At 36.5% G+C, this 16,576-nt stretch overlaps 1 protein-coding gene across 16 annotated transcripts in view; it reads right to left on the minus strand.

Moving 5' to 3' along the window:
* The window catches only part of AKAP9 (A-kinase anchoring protein 9), a 172,350-nt gene that overhangs the window by 23,695 nt on the left and 132,079 nt on the right, over positions 1-16,576 (minus strand). For all 16 annotated transcript variants that reach the window (XR_012432694.1, XR_012432696.1, XR_012432695.1 and 13 more), the window contains 9 exons: positions 16,450-16,554; positions 9,471-9,623; positions 8,604-8,783; positions 6,336-7,409; positions 3,574-3,714; positions 2,580-3,065; positions 1,505-1,568; positions 1,264-1,385; positions 518-709 (listed from right to left, as the gene is read on the minus strand). Coding sequence is in view for 5 of the 16 variants with exons in the window: in XM_005550257.4 (XP_005550314.3) it covers positions 518-709; positions 1,264-1,385; positions 1,505-1,568; positions 2,580-3,065; positions 3,574-3,714; positions 6,336-7,409; positions 8,604-8,783; positions 9,471-9,623; positions 16,450-16,554 (2,517 nt within the window). In the remaining 11 variants the exon portion in view is untranslated. The remainder of the gene's footprint in view (positions 1-517; positions 710-1,263; positions 1,386-1,504; positions 1,569-2,579; positions 3,066-3,573; positions 3,715-6,335; positions 7,410-8,603; positions 8,784-9,470; positions 9,624-16,449; positions 16,555-16,576) is intronic.

Raw genomic sequence — 16,576 nt, forward strand, 5'->3', positions numbered from 1 at the left:
GTTAGTTTTCAAATAAGCATATTTTCAAAACATTCTAAAAATATTAATCTACAAAGAAAAATAATTAAAAGTCTAGGAGCATGTGTACTTCTTCTCTTTTTTTTTTCTTTTTGAGACAGTCTCACTCTGTTGCTCAGGCTGGAGTACAGTGGCACGATCTCGGCTCACTGCAACCTCCACCTCCCAGATTTAAGTGATTCTCCTGCCTCAGTCTCCCGAGTAGCTGGGATTACAGGCACCCACCACCACGCCTGGCTAATTTTTATATTTTCAATAGAGATGGGTTTCAACATGTTAGCCAGGCTGGTCTTGAACTCCTGACCTCAAGTGATCCGCCCACCTCGGCCTCCCAAAGTGCTGGGATTACAGGCGTGAGGCACTGTTCCTGGCAGAGTTTCAAGTGTGAAAATATATATAGTTATTCATGCAAAAATATGTATAAAAGATAATTTATAATGTATTATTATTGTTAAAATAATACATAAAACGATTTAGATGTGTAGTATTCTTTGGGTACCTCAGCTTCTCTTTGCAGTTGCATTTTGGTAATTAAATCCTTTAGAGATGAGATTGTACTGAGGTAAGCTTTTCTCTCTTCTAGCCAAGATTCTGAAATCTGCTGAATAGAATGGTCCTCTCCATCATTATAGGGAGACTCAGTGAGAGAAAGCACCTGCATGCCTTCATTATGGACAGCTCTCAGTAATCCCTAGAAACCAAAACCCAAAAGCCAGAATTATGACAACTTCTTCACAGACTGAAAAATTAGACATACAAAGAGAAATAAATTTTAAGCAAGATAGCTTGCAGAGAGAAAACTCCAGCTCAACATTACTGAATGCCTTCTTCCTGTGGAGAGGTAAGCCAACTCCAGCAGATGGCCTATGACCTTCCATAGCTCTCATCTCTAAGTTCCTTCTGTTTGGCTAATGGACTCTTCCTAGGTTTACTGATAAGCCACTGATTTGACCAAAATAAATACATGGGATATAACTTCTACTCTTTAAGACTACTTTAAAAATTCTGGCAAACGAAAACATCAGGAATAAGAATTATTAAGAAAAAAGTCTTCATACATATCATCATTAAATCTCTTACTTTATTATCTGTGAAATATGGAAATAAAATAGATCTCTCAGGTTCCTTCTAGCTATGCAATTCTCTCTTCAGAAACGATCCCACCACATAACTTCTAATGAAGTGCTATGTTCAACATAGAAACAACACTGGCTGAGTTAATAAAAGGTATCTATCTTTTAGTACCTTTATTTTCTTTGGAAAGGAATCTGTTGCACTTTCACTTTCTTCTCCTTGGCCTTCTGATGCTGTGTCAAATCCTTGACTGTGTGTAAGATAAATTCCCTGACCCCAGTCTGATCCAGAATCTAAAATAAAGAAAATCATTTGCTGTTTAAAAAAAAAAAAAAATCAACCCCCATGTCCCCAAAAAACCAATATTTCTTAAACAAATACTACAAACATTACAGATATTTATAAAACTTACCACTGGAGCATATTTCTCTAGTCTGGTAAGCATCAGAATGTGTTAACTCAGGAATTGCGGATCCCTAATTAGAGAAAACAAAAAAAAATACATATATTTTTTGCTTTAATAAAAATAGAATACGCTGAATTATTTTGCTGGTTTCTCATGCTGTAATCAAATCTGTCACACCTTTCATAATAAATGAAACTATTCATGGTTTTTTAAAACAAGTCTGTTTCTTCATGAATATTACCATAAGAAGAGATATTCGTGAATTAAGGAATGATAACATGTTCCAAATCCATAAAGGAACATCATATATTATTTAACTCTACACAATGGAAAGATTTAAAAAATTTTAAAACTAAAACCTCTTTAAATTTAAAAAAGTTCAAAACTATTAAAATTGTGATAGTATCGTAAGGAAGAGACTGCCCTAAGTTTTCTCATTTTCTTTTAAAAGCACACAATGTTGGAACCAACCCAAATGCCCATCAGTGATAAACTAGATAATGAAAATGTAGCACATATACACCATGGAATACTATGCAGCCATAAAAAAGGATGAGTTCATGTCATTTGCAGGGACATGGATGAAGCTGGAAACCATCATTCTCAGCAGACTAACACAAGAACAGAAAACCAAACACCACATGTTCTCACTCATAAGTGGGAGTTAAACAATGAGAACACATGGACACAGGGAGGGGAACATCACACACCAGGGCCTGTCGGGGCATGGGGGCTAGGGGAGGGATAGCATTAGGAGAAATACTTAATGTAGACGACGGGTTGATGGGTGCAGCAAACCACCATGGCACGTGTATACCTATGTAACAAACCTGCACATCCTGCACGTGTATCTCAGAACTTAAAGTATAATAAAAGAAAAATAAATAAATAAAAATTTTAAAAAAGGAATACTGTACAAGGAGTTAAAAACTTGCCTTGATAATACACCTACTTAGAAAGATCAAGTGCCTTAATGAGTTGCATTTTGGTTTGTCATCTACAAAATGAATTAATTTAAATGATTTTTTTTTTTTTAAAAAAGCACACAATGTTGAAGAACAATATTATAGAAACCAAATACCTCTTTACTTCTCAGACGCTGTATCACTGCCTTCAAGGTACCACATTCCTCTTTCAGTAACTGAACAGCAACATAGTGTTCCCTCTTTAAGGTTTCAGTTTCTGAAATATGTCTGGATTCCATGTCCAAAATTTCAGCAGCATGTAGTTCTTGCATCTTCTCAATTTTTTCAGTAAACTGACTGATTATTTCAGTAACTTCTTCTGAGGAACATTCACTCTGTAAATCAATTTGTATTCCTGCATTCTTAACAAGAATTTGTGGAGTCTGATTGCTGCTATTGACCTTCAGAGTCCCATCTGTCTGGGATGCAATGCTTTTACTCAGTTTTACAGGAAGTGGCTCGAACATGCAGGCCTTTTTGTTTTCTTGTACCGCAGTCTTATCTTCTTTTTCTAAAATGGACAATTTCTCTTTTGCCTCTGCGAGGTGATCCCTAACTTGGCTTAAGTCTTTTTGAAGAGATGCCATATTTGTTTCTTTTATCTAAAACATAATGAATAGAACAGTAGGGCATTCAGTTCAAATCTTTCCATATTAAATGCAGAATTTAAAGGGGGTGGGAGGAATGTAATTCATGATTATATGTTCATTTTCCTCAGAGTAGTAGGAAAAACATTTTAGAAACACTCATAGTTTACATATATATATTTGTATGTATGTATGGTCATAGATTACTATAAAAGTGAAATAATTTTATCAGCTTCTACTTTTGGTTCTCATGGGATACACAGTCCTCTTTAACAACTTTCTACTCCTTCATTAACAGAATGGAAATGAAAAGTATCCTCCTAACAAAGATCCCCAGGAAAACCAAGCAAGAAGATGTTGGTAAAGAAATTTACAACAATGAAAGTTTTCATCAAATCCACAAAATACTTTTTATCTAGTTTTTAAGTTATGGAGCTTGATTTGCTACAGATGAGTATATACTTTGAAATGCAATTAAGATAGGTAGAAATGAGTGAATTAGGAGGTATGTTACTTATCTTACCAAAAGCTCTCCTTGAAGTTTTTCAGTCTTTTCTTTATAACCGGTAAGTTCTGCTTTAGTAGCCACCGATGCAGCTCTAAGAGCCTCGAGTTCATTTAAAAATCCACTTTCCTCATTGCTATGAAATAGCTCAGTAGTTGTCTGAATGACAGCGGAAAACATAAGAAACACATACTTTTAAAAAAATACAGCTAAATTCAAGGCACTTATACATTCTAATAAAACTACCCAAAGAATGACTGCCTACAGATAAAAGGAGTTGCAACAAATCAATGCTCTTTCCAAAAACACAGAAGCTTTTTCAGAACCATCATCTTATATTCTTGAGATAATGATTTTCTTCTTGTTGATGGGTGCAGCACAGCAACATGGCACAAGTATACATATGTAACAAACCTGCACGTTATGCACATGTACCCTAGAACTTAAAGTATAATAATATAAAAAAAAAAAAAGAAAAAAAAAAAAAAGAGAATGTAAAACAAAACAAAACAAACAAACAAAAAAAGAATGATTTTCTGGGAATAAAAGGCAAATAATGTCATTCATATACATCCGAAAAATTTATAAATTATTAGTGAAAATATTCTTTATTACCATTCAAAAAGTTCTTCATATTTATAGCACTTTCGTCAAAAGAAACCAAGTGTAACTAAGATATTTCTTAGAACTCATACATGGAAAGTATTACTATTTTAGGCCAGGCATGATGACTCATGCCTGTAATCCCAGCACTTTGAGAGGCTGAGACAGGTAGATCACTTGAGGTCAGGAGTTCGAGGCCAGTCTACTGGCCTCAACATGGCAAAACTGTCTCTACAAAAAATACAAAAATTAGCCAGGTGTGGTAGTGCATGCCTGTAGTCCCAGCTGCTCAGGAGGGAGAGGTTGCAGTGAGTCAAACCGTGCCACTACACTTCAGCCTGGGCAACAGAGTAAGACTCTGTCTCCAAAAAAAAAAAGAAAGTTATATTACTATTTTAATTATTTATAACTTAGAGTAATTTAGTTCCAATGAAGGAGGAAAAAGCCAGGTAATTATTATTCTTTGCAAAATACATTATATAATTAAATAATTGTGATTTATCAGTTAATCTCCTGGTGTTTAGAGAAGACTGAAGTTCTGCTACTCAAAGTTATAAATTTATAAGGTGAGAATTTGGAGGGAAAAAAAGCTCTTATCCTATCTATAATAGAGAACTATGATTTCAGATCTTCACATAAGTAAACTTACAGAGGTCAACTATGCATTTTTACTTAAAACAGATGAAATCTATTATCAGGTATAAAATTTGTAAAAGTTGGCAGGGCGTGGTGGCTAACACCTGTAATCCTAGCACTTTGGGAGGCTGAGGCAGGCGGATCAGTTGAGGCCAGGAATTTGAGACCAGCCTGGCTAACATGCAGAAACTTCGTCTCTACTAAAAAAAAAAAAAAAAAAAATACAAAAAAAATTTAGCCTGGTGTGGTGTGGCATGTCTGTAATCCCAGCCACCTGGGAGGCTGAGGCAGGAGAATCGCTGGAAACCCAGGAGGTGGAGGCTGCAGTGAGCTGACGTCACACCACTGTACTCCAGCCTGGGCAACAGAGCAAGACTCTGTCTCAAGAAAAAAAAAAAAATTTGTAAAATATGTCACCCACACATTAATTCAGTAGATGTTATTAAATAATAGATTTTTTCTGTAAAGTCTGCATTCTTTGTCAATCCTAATATATTTTCATACTTATTACTTAAAAGGAATGATAACATAACATGCATATTAGAAGGAAATTAAGAAAAAAATCCCCACAAGTCCTAGAGGACATTTGCTAAAGTTAACGTTTCTTAGTTTCTTCTGACTGCTCCATTTAATGATGATGTTCATGAAATAAACATCACATTTGAAGATTACAAAATACAGTCTGTATCCATTATTTTAGTGATAATAATATGACTACACAATGTTAAGTTAAATTTGGCCTGAGGCTCTCTCTGTATCTTGAGTTCCTATGTAAGGAATTGCAACCTAACTTAGGAGTACGTAAACCTAACTTAGGAGTATGTAAATGGAAAACATTATCTTAGGAGTATAATAAACAGCTACTCTTAGCGAATGACAAGCAGTCAACTGAGCAGACCAGGCCCAAATAAGGCAAACACCTAGCTGTAACTGTACTTTATTTGGTAGTTCTGTCTATAAATATTCACCGGCCACTGTTGCACAAAAGAGATTCGTGAAACTCCTCTGGTTCTGAGTGCTACCCAATTCATGAATCCTTTTTTGTTCAAATAAACTCTCGTGAATTTAGTTTGTCTAGTTTTTCTTTTCTTTTTTTTTTTTTTTGAGATGGAGTTTTGCTCTGTTGCTCAGGCTGGAGTGCAGTGGTGCGATCTTGGCTCATGCAAGCTCTGCCTCCTGGGTTCACGCCATTCTCCTGCCTCAGCCTCCTGAGTAACTGTGACTACAGATGCCCATCACCATGCCCGGCTAATTTTTTGTATTTTTAGTAGAGATGGGGTTTCACCGTGTTAGCCAGGATGGTCTCGACCTCCTGACCTGGTGATCCACCCACCTCTGCCTCCCAAAGTGCTGGGATTACAGGCGTGAGCCACCGCACCCAGCCTAGTTTTTCTTTTAACAACAGCGTATTTTTTATAAGTGGTATATTTTTATAAAAATCCTTTTGTATAAATTGCTAGATGTAAACAGAACACCATATTCAGTAAATTAGCAATTAACTTAGGAGTACTTAAGTGAAAATAATCAAATACAATACGAACCTTGAGAACTTCAAAATCTTGAGGGCTTCTTTTCCTTTCTTTCCCTCCCTGTTTTTTCTCATTGCCCTCCAATAGCTTCTGTAGTTCTAGCAGCTTCTTTTCTTTTTCTAAAACATTTTTTTCTGCAATTTCTACTTGTTCTTTTCCTAAAATCAAACTAGTATGCATTTCAACAAGCTGGCTTTCTAATTCTGATATTCTCAAGGTTAATGCTGATATATTTGACCCTGACTCATCTTCTCTTAGTTGATTTAAATTCTGAATATTTGTTCTTTCAGGTTCTGATGAAATTGTTTGATTATCTTGACAGAACTTTGCATATTCCTGAACTGCCTCAAGTTGGATTTGACTCACAAGAGCAGCAGCCACTTTTTCTTCAAGTATTTTCTGTAGATTTAGAATCTTCTTTTGAAGCACTTCTATTTCAGACTGGCCTTGTTCTTGCATGTCTTTTAATTGTTTATAACACTGGGTAAGTTCTAAGTCCTTTGCACTAACAGTGCTCTCAAGTTGTAGCAACCTTGTTTCCAAATTAATTATGGAACCTTTGCCATTTTCTTCGAAAGATTTGAGGTATGTCTGATTTTCTAAGGATTTAAGAGCATCCTCTGTAAGGACTACTTCCAGTTCAGGTTTGTCTTTGCTCAGATCATCTATGGCCATGTTAACACTTTTCCCTGCTATACTTTGAATCTTTTCCATACTTTCACGTTCTCTCTTTAAGCTGAATAATTCCTGTGTTAGCTGATTCATTTTAAAATTGGTTTCTTTAAGTATATTTTTCGTGAAGGTCATTTCTTCATTAGTGGTTTCTACTTGCTGTTCCAAAGCCAGCTTTTCAGCTATAACCATATCCAATTGATGTTTTAAACTGTCTGCTTCTTCTGGGAGGGAATGAGCATCCACTAGTGTCTTCTGTCCAATATTTGCCAATTCCTGTTGAAGTTTTTCAATCACTTCATTGAGCTGCTCTATTTCTTCTTCTCTATTTCTCTTCACACATTCTTGATCACTCATCAAACATTCTATCTGGGTTTCAAGATCCCTTATCAGTTCATTTTTTTCTTCAATAACCTATTAATGAAAAAGGTAACATACATAATATATATGTATTTATATTTTGAAAATTTTACTTTATTTTAGGGCAGTACCTCAAAGAGATGATCACACACAAAAATAATATACTACTTCTCAGACATACTACCTTAATTTCATTATAGACCAATATCTGCCCCATCATATCAAACAAGGCCCAGAAAGTTCTGTTAAGTATAAAGTAATATAAGCTTTTAGTTGCTGATTCCCTATTAGGAAAATAGTCAATATCAATACTTCTTAATGGAAAAGGATGAAGTAAGGAAATAAAGGCTACAACCGATGGGACCAAAGGTAATTACCTTACTTAACTCATATTAAATATTAGAATTTATAATAGATTTGGTTAGAATAATATGATAAAATCTAAGTCACAGAGCCTTTCTAAAAAACATTAAAATCCTATGACAATATTAGGAGGGGAGAAAAATACATATAAATTATTAAGCCAATGTGTCTTTGCTTTTTTTTTTTTCTTTTTGAGACAGGGTCTCACTCTGTCACTCAGGCTGGAGTGCAGTGGCATGATCATGGCTCACGGCAGCTGGGACTACAGGTGGTATGCCACCATGTCCAGTTAATTTTCATATTTTTTGTAGAGACAAAGTTTCACCATGTTGCCCAGGCTGGTCTTGAACTCCTGGGCCCAAGCAATCCGCCCACCTAGGCTTCCTAAAGTATAAAGATTACAGGTGTGAGCCACTGTGCCTGGCCACCAATGTATCTTAATAAATTAAAATTAATGAATTAAAAGAGAAGTGGGCCAGGTGTGGTGGCTCATGCCTGTAATCCCAGCACTTTGGGAGGCTGAGGTGGGTGGATCACCTGACATCAGGAGTTAGAGATCAGCCTGGTCAACATGGTGAAACCCCATCTCTATTAAAAATACAAAAATTAGCCAGGTGGGGTGGTGGGTGCCTGTAATCCCAGCTACTCGGGAGGCTGAGGCAGGAGAATCGCTTGAACCTAGGAGGCAGAGGTTGTAGTGAGTCGAGGTTGTGCCACTGGACTTCAGCCTGGGCGACAGAGTGAGACGCCGTCTCAAAATAAATGAAATAGAATAAAATAAAATTGGTTTGTTTTTTAAATTCAATGGAGAGCAACATTATAACCATTTAGCCCTTTAAAACTCTGGCTCATATTAATTTCATAATCAATTTTAAATGAGTATACCTTGTTATCTGTCGTAATTTTAAGTTGCTGCTGGAGTTTCATAATTTGTTCATTTAATTGGTCAATTTCTACCTCTTTTTCCTGTATTATTTGGGCAAATTTCCCAAATAGTACATGTTGGTCTTGAGTAGACACAGCATCAGATTCCTTTATGGCAAGTCCCAGTTTCTCCATGTCATCCTAGGAACAAAAATAATTATCACAGTTGGAATAATCATTACACATCATTTTCAGAACATAATTACAAAAGAAAACAGAGCCTATAACGTACAAATGAATACAATCAGAGATACCATATGGTTATTGTAAATCAATAATTCTTAAACTATTTTGATAAATGATCCCAAAATTTTCACTTATGATGAATTCAAATGTTCAGGTTGGGCTGAAAATAAGTTCTATGCAAATGTGTCTACCTGTTAATGTCCATCTGTTGAGTATTATTTAACAGCTGGATTTACCAAATGCTTAATAAAGCAATATAGGGACCAGGTGTGGTGGCTCACGCCTGTAATCCCAGCACTTTGGGAGGCCAAGGCAGGCAGATCATGAGGTCAGGAGATCAAGAGTGTCCTGGCTAACACGGAGAAACCCCATCTCTACTGAAAATACAAAAATTAGCCAGGCATGGTGGCACACGCCTATAGTCCCAGTTACTCAGGAGGCTGAGGCAGGAGAATCGCTTGAACCTGGGAGGCAGAGCTTGCAATGAGCCGAGATCACATCATTGCACTCCAGCCTGGGTAACAGAGTGAGACTCAGTCTCAAAAAAAAAAAAAAAGAAAAAAATAATAATAATAATAATAAAGCAATATAGGACTGAAACTATGACTTATTTACAGATAAAAGTTTTTCTAAACTAATTACCTTAAATAATTTGTTTTCTTGTTCAAGTTCTTGTAGGCGGGTAGTAGATTCCTTTTTCTGTATTTCTAATTGCATATGTAATTGTTGAACTTCTTCATTCTTATTTTCCAGTTCTTCTCTAAACTGTTCTAATTGCTCTTCTAAGTTTGTAATCTTTAATATCAAAATTATCAAAAGAGAAAAGATGTTTATACAAATGTTTATTTATCAAGATAAAATGAAGAGTGTTATATTTGCTTTACAAAGTATGCATGCTTAAAACATGAGTCATAAGAATAAAAGAATGTAGTTTTTCTAAGCCAGGTATAACCTGTGTTACCTGTGTGGTTCCTAGACATGCTCAAACTGGCCACCCTTAAACTGTCCTATGTAAAGCAGAGAGGAAACCTTCTGAGAAAGGATAAAAGGAGCCATTTCCTATGTAAGTATCTTCTCCTGAAGCAGAAAGGAGTCACAGGAGGAAGGGAAAGAATCCACATATTAAATCTTAGTTTATGTTACATTTATTTGCTATCAAAAGGCCTAGAAAAGCTGTAGAATTGTTTTGTTAGCCACCGTATAAGACTGAATGTAGTCCAAAAATATCTAATTAACTCACTAAAAGGCCTGGCTGCCATGTGGCTTGTTAAGCAGAAGGAAGCCAAGATAGAAACTAAGACCAAGAGATCCTTAGGTCTGATTTACAAAAACCTTAGAGAAAATGAATTACACAATTCAGGAGAAAATTAGATAGCTCCTATAGGTAGGACAACAGAAATTTATTTAATCATTTTGAGGATGGATTATCAATAATGGTAAAGCAACTGCTTTTTGATGGTTAGAGACTGAAATGAATGATGAATATTAAGAATTAGTTATTTGTAGGGGAAAGAGAGAGATCAGACTGTTACTGTGTCTATGTAGAAAGAAGAAGACAAAAGAAACTCCATTTTGTTCTGTACTAAGAAAAATTCTTCTGCCTTGAGATGCTGTTAATCTGTAACGCTAGCCCCAACCCTGTGCTTGCAGAAGCATGTGCTGTGTTGACTCAAGGTTTAATGGATTTAGGGCTGTGCAGGATGTGCTTTGTTAAAAATGTGTTTGCAGGCAGTATGCTTGGTAAAACTCATCGCCATTCTCCAGTCTCGAGTACCCAGGGACACAATGCACTGCGGAAAGCTGCAGGGACCTCTGCCCAAGAAAGCCTGGGTATTGTCCAAGGTTTCTCCCCACTGAGACAGCCTGAGATACAGCCTTGTGGGAAGGGAAAGACCTGATGATTCCCCAGCCCGACACCCATGTAGGGTCTGTGCTGAAGAGGATTAGTGAAAGAGGAAGGCCTCTTTGCAGTTGAGATAAGAGGAAGGCATCTGTCTCCTGCTTGTCCCTGGGAATGGAATGTCTTGGTATAAAATCCGATCATACATTCTATTTACTGAGATAGGAGAAAACCGCCTTATGGCTGGACGTGAGACATGCTGGCGGCAATACTGCTCTTTACTGCACTGAGGCGCTTGTGTAAAGTCAAACATAAATCTGGACTACATGCACATCAAGGCACAGCACCTTTCCTTAAACTTATTTATGACACAGAGACCTTTGCTCACACGTTTTCCTGCTGACCCTCTCCCCACCATTACCCTATAGTCCTGCCACATCCCCTCATCAAGATAGTAGAGATAGCGATCAATAAATACTAAGGGAACTCAGAGACCAGTGCCGGCGTGGGTCCTCTGTATGCTGAGCACTGGTCCCCTGGGCCCATTGTTGTTTCTCTATACTTTGTCTCTGTGTCTTCTTTCTTTTCTCAGTCTCTCGTCCCACCTGATGAGAAATACCCACAGGTGTGGAGGGGCTGGCCCCCTTCAGTTATTTTTATGTTTAAAAATTGGTTTTGGTTGATGACAGTAATATTCATTTAGCTCACTGGTTTGTTGCTACTTAATACAAAGTGAATGAATGATTTCCAAATGTGTATTTACCTCATGATCAAAACTGCTGATCAAAAAGCAAACTAAGATGCAGGAGCATCTCTGTTATCTAAGGCAACAGAGCCTGTCCTCAGCAGCACTTAGTGACAAGTGGCTCAGAAAGCAGCCTATAAATCATTTACTGCCTTAGAAACTGAAAGAGGGCATCGCTGATTACACACTAACAAATCACATACTGAGAACCATATCTGAACACTGACAAATCCTTAAAAACCAGTTAGCTTAGTATTTCCTAAACAGTATCAATACTAGTAGTAATAGCCATCACTTGTAAAGAGTTTACTGCTAAGCACTGTACAAAGTGCTTTATATGTATTATTTCTTAAAACCCTGTAACAACCTTATGAGATCTGTTCTGAGTATCCCCATTTTAGAGATGAGGATGGACGTCACAGAGAGGAGTAATTTGCTTTGAGGCCACATGGTAAGTATGTGGAGAAGCCAGCTTTTGAACCTGGGAATTTATCTCTGAATCTTCCACTCTAAACTATCACTTATCCTGCTTCTAATAACTAATGTCTAAGACTTACACTTAAAAATTTTTCTGTAACACTGGTTATTAAACTCAGTAGACACTGAAATACATTTAATGACTGAACATAAATAATTATCAGGTTGTTGGAAACTGTAATGATTATATCTTCTTCAAAGTGATCTCACATAGTACTTACAACTATTCCTACATTTCTATAACTACTCTGATGACAAGGTATTATTTTAAAATCAACACATAAATAGTTATTTAAGTTCAAATTGCTGCCCTACCTCATATGAAATTTCCTTTTTTTATACAACAGTTTATGACCAAACTGTTAACTTTGTGACATGAAGCCTTGCTATTCAAAGTGTGGTCTTAAGAGCAGTAGAGTTGGCATCATGTGGGAGCATGTTGGGTGTGCAAAATGCCATGTCACACCCCAGACTTGTGTTTTATTTTTTTAACTTTTGACTCATTTTATTGTTTTACAGTAATCAGATAGGAAATGAACTCTATTATATATTCCTTTTTAATCTTTTTTAAAAAATTATACTTTAAGTTCTGGGATACATGTGCAGGATGCACAGGTTTATTACATAGGTATACATGTGCCATCGTGGTTTCCTGCACCCATCAATCTGTCATCTACATTAGGTATTTCTCCTAATGCTATCCCCTCCTTAGCCCCTCACCACCTGAAAGGCCCCAGTGTCTGATGTTCCTCTCTCTCTGTCCATGTGTTCTCATTGTTCAGCTCCCACTTATGAGTGAGAACATGTGGTGTTTGGTTTTCTGTTCCCATGTTAGTTTGCTGAGAATGATGGTTTCCAGCTTCATCCATGTCCCTGCAAAGGACATGAACCCATCCTTTTTTATGGCTGCATAGTATTCCATGGTGTATATGTGCCACACTTTCTTTATCCAGTCTATCATTGATGGGCATTTGAGTTGGTTCCAAGTCTTTGCTATCGTGAACAGTGCTGCAATAAACATGTGTGTGCATGTGTCTTTATAGTAGAATGATTTATAATCCTTTGGGTATATACCCAGTAATGGCATTGCTGGGTCAAAAGGTATTTCTGGTTCTAGATCCTTGAGGAATCGCCACACTGTCTTCTACAATGGTTGAACTAATTTACACTCCCACCAACAGTGTAAAGGCGTTCCTATTTCTCCACATCCTCTCCAGCATCTGTTGTTTCCTCTTTAATGATCACCATTCTAACTGGCATGAGATGGTATCTCATTGTGGTTTTGATTTGCATTTCTCTAATGACCAGTGATGATGAGCTTTTCTTCATATGTTTGTTGGTCACACAAACGTCTTCTTTTGAGAAGTATCTGTTCATATCCTTTGTCCACTTTTTGATGGGGTTGTTTTTTTCTTGTAAATTTGTTTAAGTTCTTCATAGATTCTGGATATTAGCCCTTTGTCAGACGGATAGACTGCAAAAATTCTCTCCCATTCGGTAGGTTGCCTGTTCATTCTGATGATAGTTTCTTTTGCTGTGCAGAAGCTCTTTCATTTAATTGGATCCCATTTGTCAATTTTGGCTTTTGTTGTCATTGCTTTGGTTTTTAAGTCATGAAGTCTTTGCCCATGCCTATGTCCTGAATGGTATTGTCTAGGTTTTCTTCTAGGGTTTTTATGGTTTTAGGTCTTAGTCTTTAATCTGTCTGGAGTTAATTTTTGTATAAGACTTGTGTTTTAACAAGATCCCTGGGTGATTCGCATGTGCATTGAAGTTTGAAATGCACTGGTCTAAAGCACTAACTTTCCTATTCTAAGTAGCTGAAGTTCAGGCATCATATCAGAGACTTCAAGTCCCCCAAATGACACTATGGGACATTCTTTCCTCTTGTTCAGTCAGCCTCTAGTTTAGCACCAGGAGGCTCTCTTATTATTGAGCCTACAACCACCCACAACCAGAAGAACATTAAGATTTAAAAACAGAGGCTGGTAAATATTTGTTTTAATCTTGTTTAATTTATCTAATAATTGAAATTAATATTTGGATTAATTTGCATCTATTTTTGTTTTCTTTTTTTTTTTTGAGACGGAGTCTCGCTCTGTCACCGAGGCTGGAGTGCAGTGACAGGATCTTGGCTCACTGCAAGCTCCACCTCCCGGGTTCACACCATTCTCCTGCTTTGGCCTCCCAAGTAGCTGGGACTATAGGCGCCCGCCACCACGCCTGGCTTTGTTTGTTCGTTTGTATTTTTAGTAGAGATGGGCTTTCACTGTGTTAGCCAGGATGGTCTCGATCTCCTGACCTAGTGATCCGCCCGCCTCAGCCTCGCAAAGTGCTGGGATTACAGACGTGAGCCACCGCGCCTGGCCTGTTTTCTTTTTTAAAAAGTATTTTTATCTCTTTCAAATGTACATATGTCTCCTTAATTACACAGTAGATTCCTTGATGTCCAGTGCTGGTTTTACAATTGGATACTGGTGCTACACGTACATTAAGAGCTCACTAAATGTTGAATGGCAGTCTTTAATACTTCTCACCAACAAGACAAAACAGGCCCCAATGCTTTGGCAGTATAGTATCACAAGGGCTTCAGACTCACAGAAATCTGAGTGGAACTCCTTTTCAACCACTTAAGGTGTGACCATGATCAAGTTATTTAACCTCTCTTAAGGCTCAGTTTACACATCTGTAAAATGGAGAAAACAGAGCCTATCCTGGGGAAGAGTGTAAGTATTAATGGTAAAAGGGCATTTAAAATACTTAGTACTAATTACAGAGGCCAACAAAATTAACTATTATTATTTATTATTGTGAACTGTAAGCTAGATCTCATTAGCTCTACAGAGAGCTAAAACCTATTGAATGTATCTTTTTCTAAAATCCTTCTAATCCTTTCCCCATTTACTACCTCCTCCTATAATTCTAAAACTCCTTTCTTTTGCAGTTTTCTTCTCTTTTTATTCATCCTGCATTTCTAAATTTCTAATAAACTTAAAAAGTGTTTTATACAAATCTAGGCTCTCAGAGTAAAGTATCTCAAATACCATGATACATAGGGACATCTTATTTTTATACTCCATCAGATATCTAAAAGCATTTGCCTAGTTTCTGGGGAAAAAATGCTTAAGAGGTTATTTTCAATAAAAGACATTTTAACTCTATATTCCTGTCTCTCAGTCTCCAGTTACCGGCAGGTGAATGGGTTTTGATAAAGTACTTGTTACTGTTATTAGGGTCAGCTGTCAGTTTAACCACTTACTCATTGACTGCTTCTCTCCTTATCTGTAAAAAACATTAGTCAGTTGACAGATGCCCTCTAAAGTTTCTCATAGTTTTGAACAACTCTGATTCTGAGTAAAAGGTAGACAGTTATTAGATACTTAATTCAAGATAGCAGTGCTATATTATATTCAAAAGATAATAAAAATATAAAATCAGTAAGGTTAATCAACTATCCACAGTCAACTATCATTGCTTTGGGTACGGTTTAGAAGGTCTGTCTTTTTAGGTAACATATAATTACTTTACTCAGTTTAAGGGAAATCTTTAAATGTTAACTCTATGAAACACAGAAATAGTTACATATAAACAAAAGTGCTCCCCACCTCCCACAAAAAAATGAAAAATCAAAATAAATAAGAGCCTCTCAGATAAACATTACTCAGTATTATGTGATAGTGAGAAAATAATCCTTCTTATGGAAATGATTTCAACTATAGTCACTTACATAGATGCCTTTTTTCTCCTCTAATCTACAAGTTTTCTGAGCTACAGTTTTAGCTGATATCGAAATCATTCTTATATTTTTCAAAGCAGCTTAAGTTCATAACTATTTGTTAAAATATAGTAAGTGTCCTGAGAATATTAGAGACAAAAATGTAATTTAAAAAATTTTAAACATTTTAAATGATAAGATATAGCTAGACAATGTAGAGTAGGACATGTTTTTAAAAAACTATTTGTAGACAAAGGCTTAAGTAAGTTATACATTAGGAAGCTGAAGTTACCACTGTTCTGAAAGTAAAGTTTTAGTTTTTTGGAAGAAGGGGCAGAGAAACAAAGGAGAACTTTATATAATTGTTTTACTATTAAAGAAATTTACTATTACTCTTTTGTTTTAAGAACATATTCTGTATATTGTAAAATAGCACTATAATCTCCCGGGGCAATATAATAATAATAAAAAAAACCACACAGCAAAGCAGCAATAATTCAGTATCTATTCTATGGTTATGAGAAAACGGATATTGCCTTTTGTCCTAACACTACTATGTCTCTCCACCCTCTACATGCCTGCTAAGTTGGCCTTCTTCCTGTTCCTCCGAACTTCATCCTGCTTCGAGGCCTTTACACTGGCTATTCCATCTGGAGCACTCTTCTTTCCCATCAGCTTACTCACATGTTTACTGCCTTGTTCAAGGTCAGTTTTGGCACTGAGCTGACAAACAGCCTCGACTGGTTTTAGATCATAAACTCCATTCAGTTCAAATAATATTTTCAAGGTAACTGATTTAAAATAATTCAAACCACACTGTGTCATTTAAAAATAAACTCCTTACCTCTTTTTCCTTTCTGTCTATGGCATCTCGCTCAGCCTGCAGTTGTACTTCTAGGGACAATTCTGGTTTAGCTTCTACAGCTCCAAACTGTTTTTGGTCCTCTACCTTTAAATATGTAAAAATTTTC

Source organism: Macaca fascicularis, chromosome 3, assembly GCF_037993035.2.
Source record: "Macaca fascicularis isolate 582-1 chromosome 3, T2T-MFA8v1.1".
In the NCBI taxonomy this organism is placed as follows: Eukaryota; Metazoa; Chordata; class Mammalia; order Primates; family Cercopithecidae; genus Macaca; species Macaca fascicularis.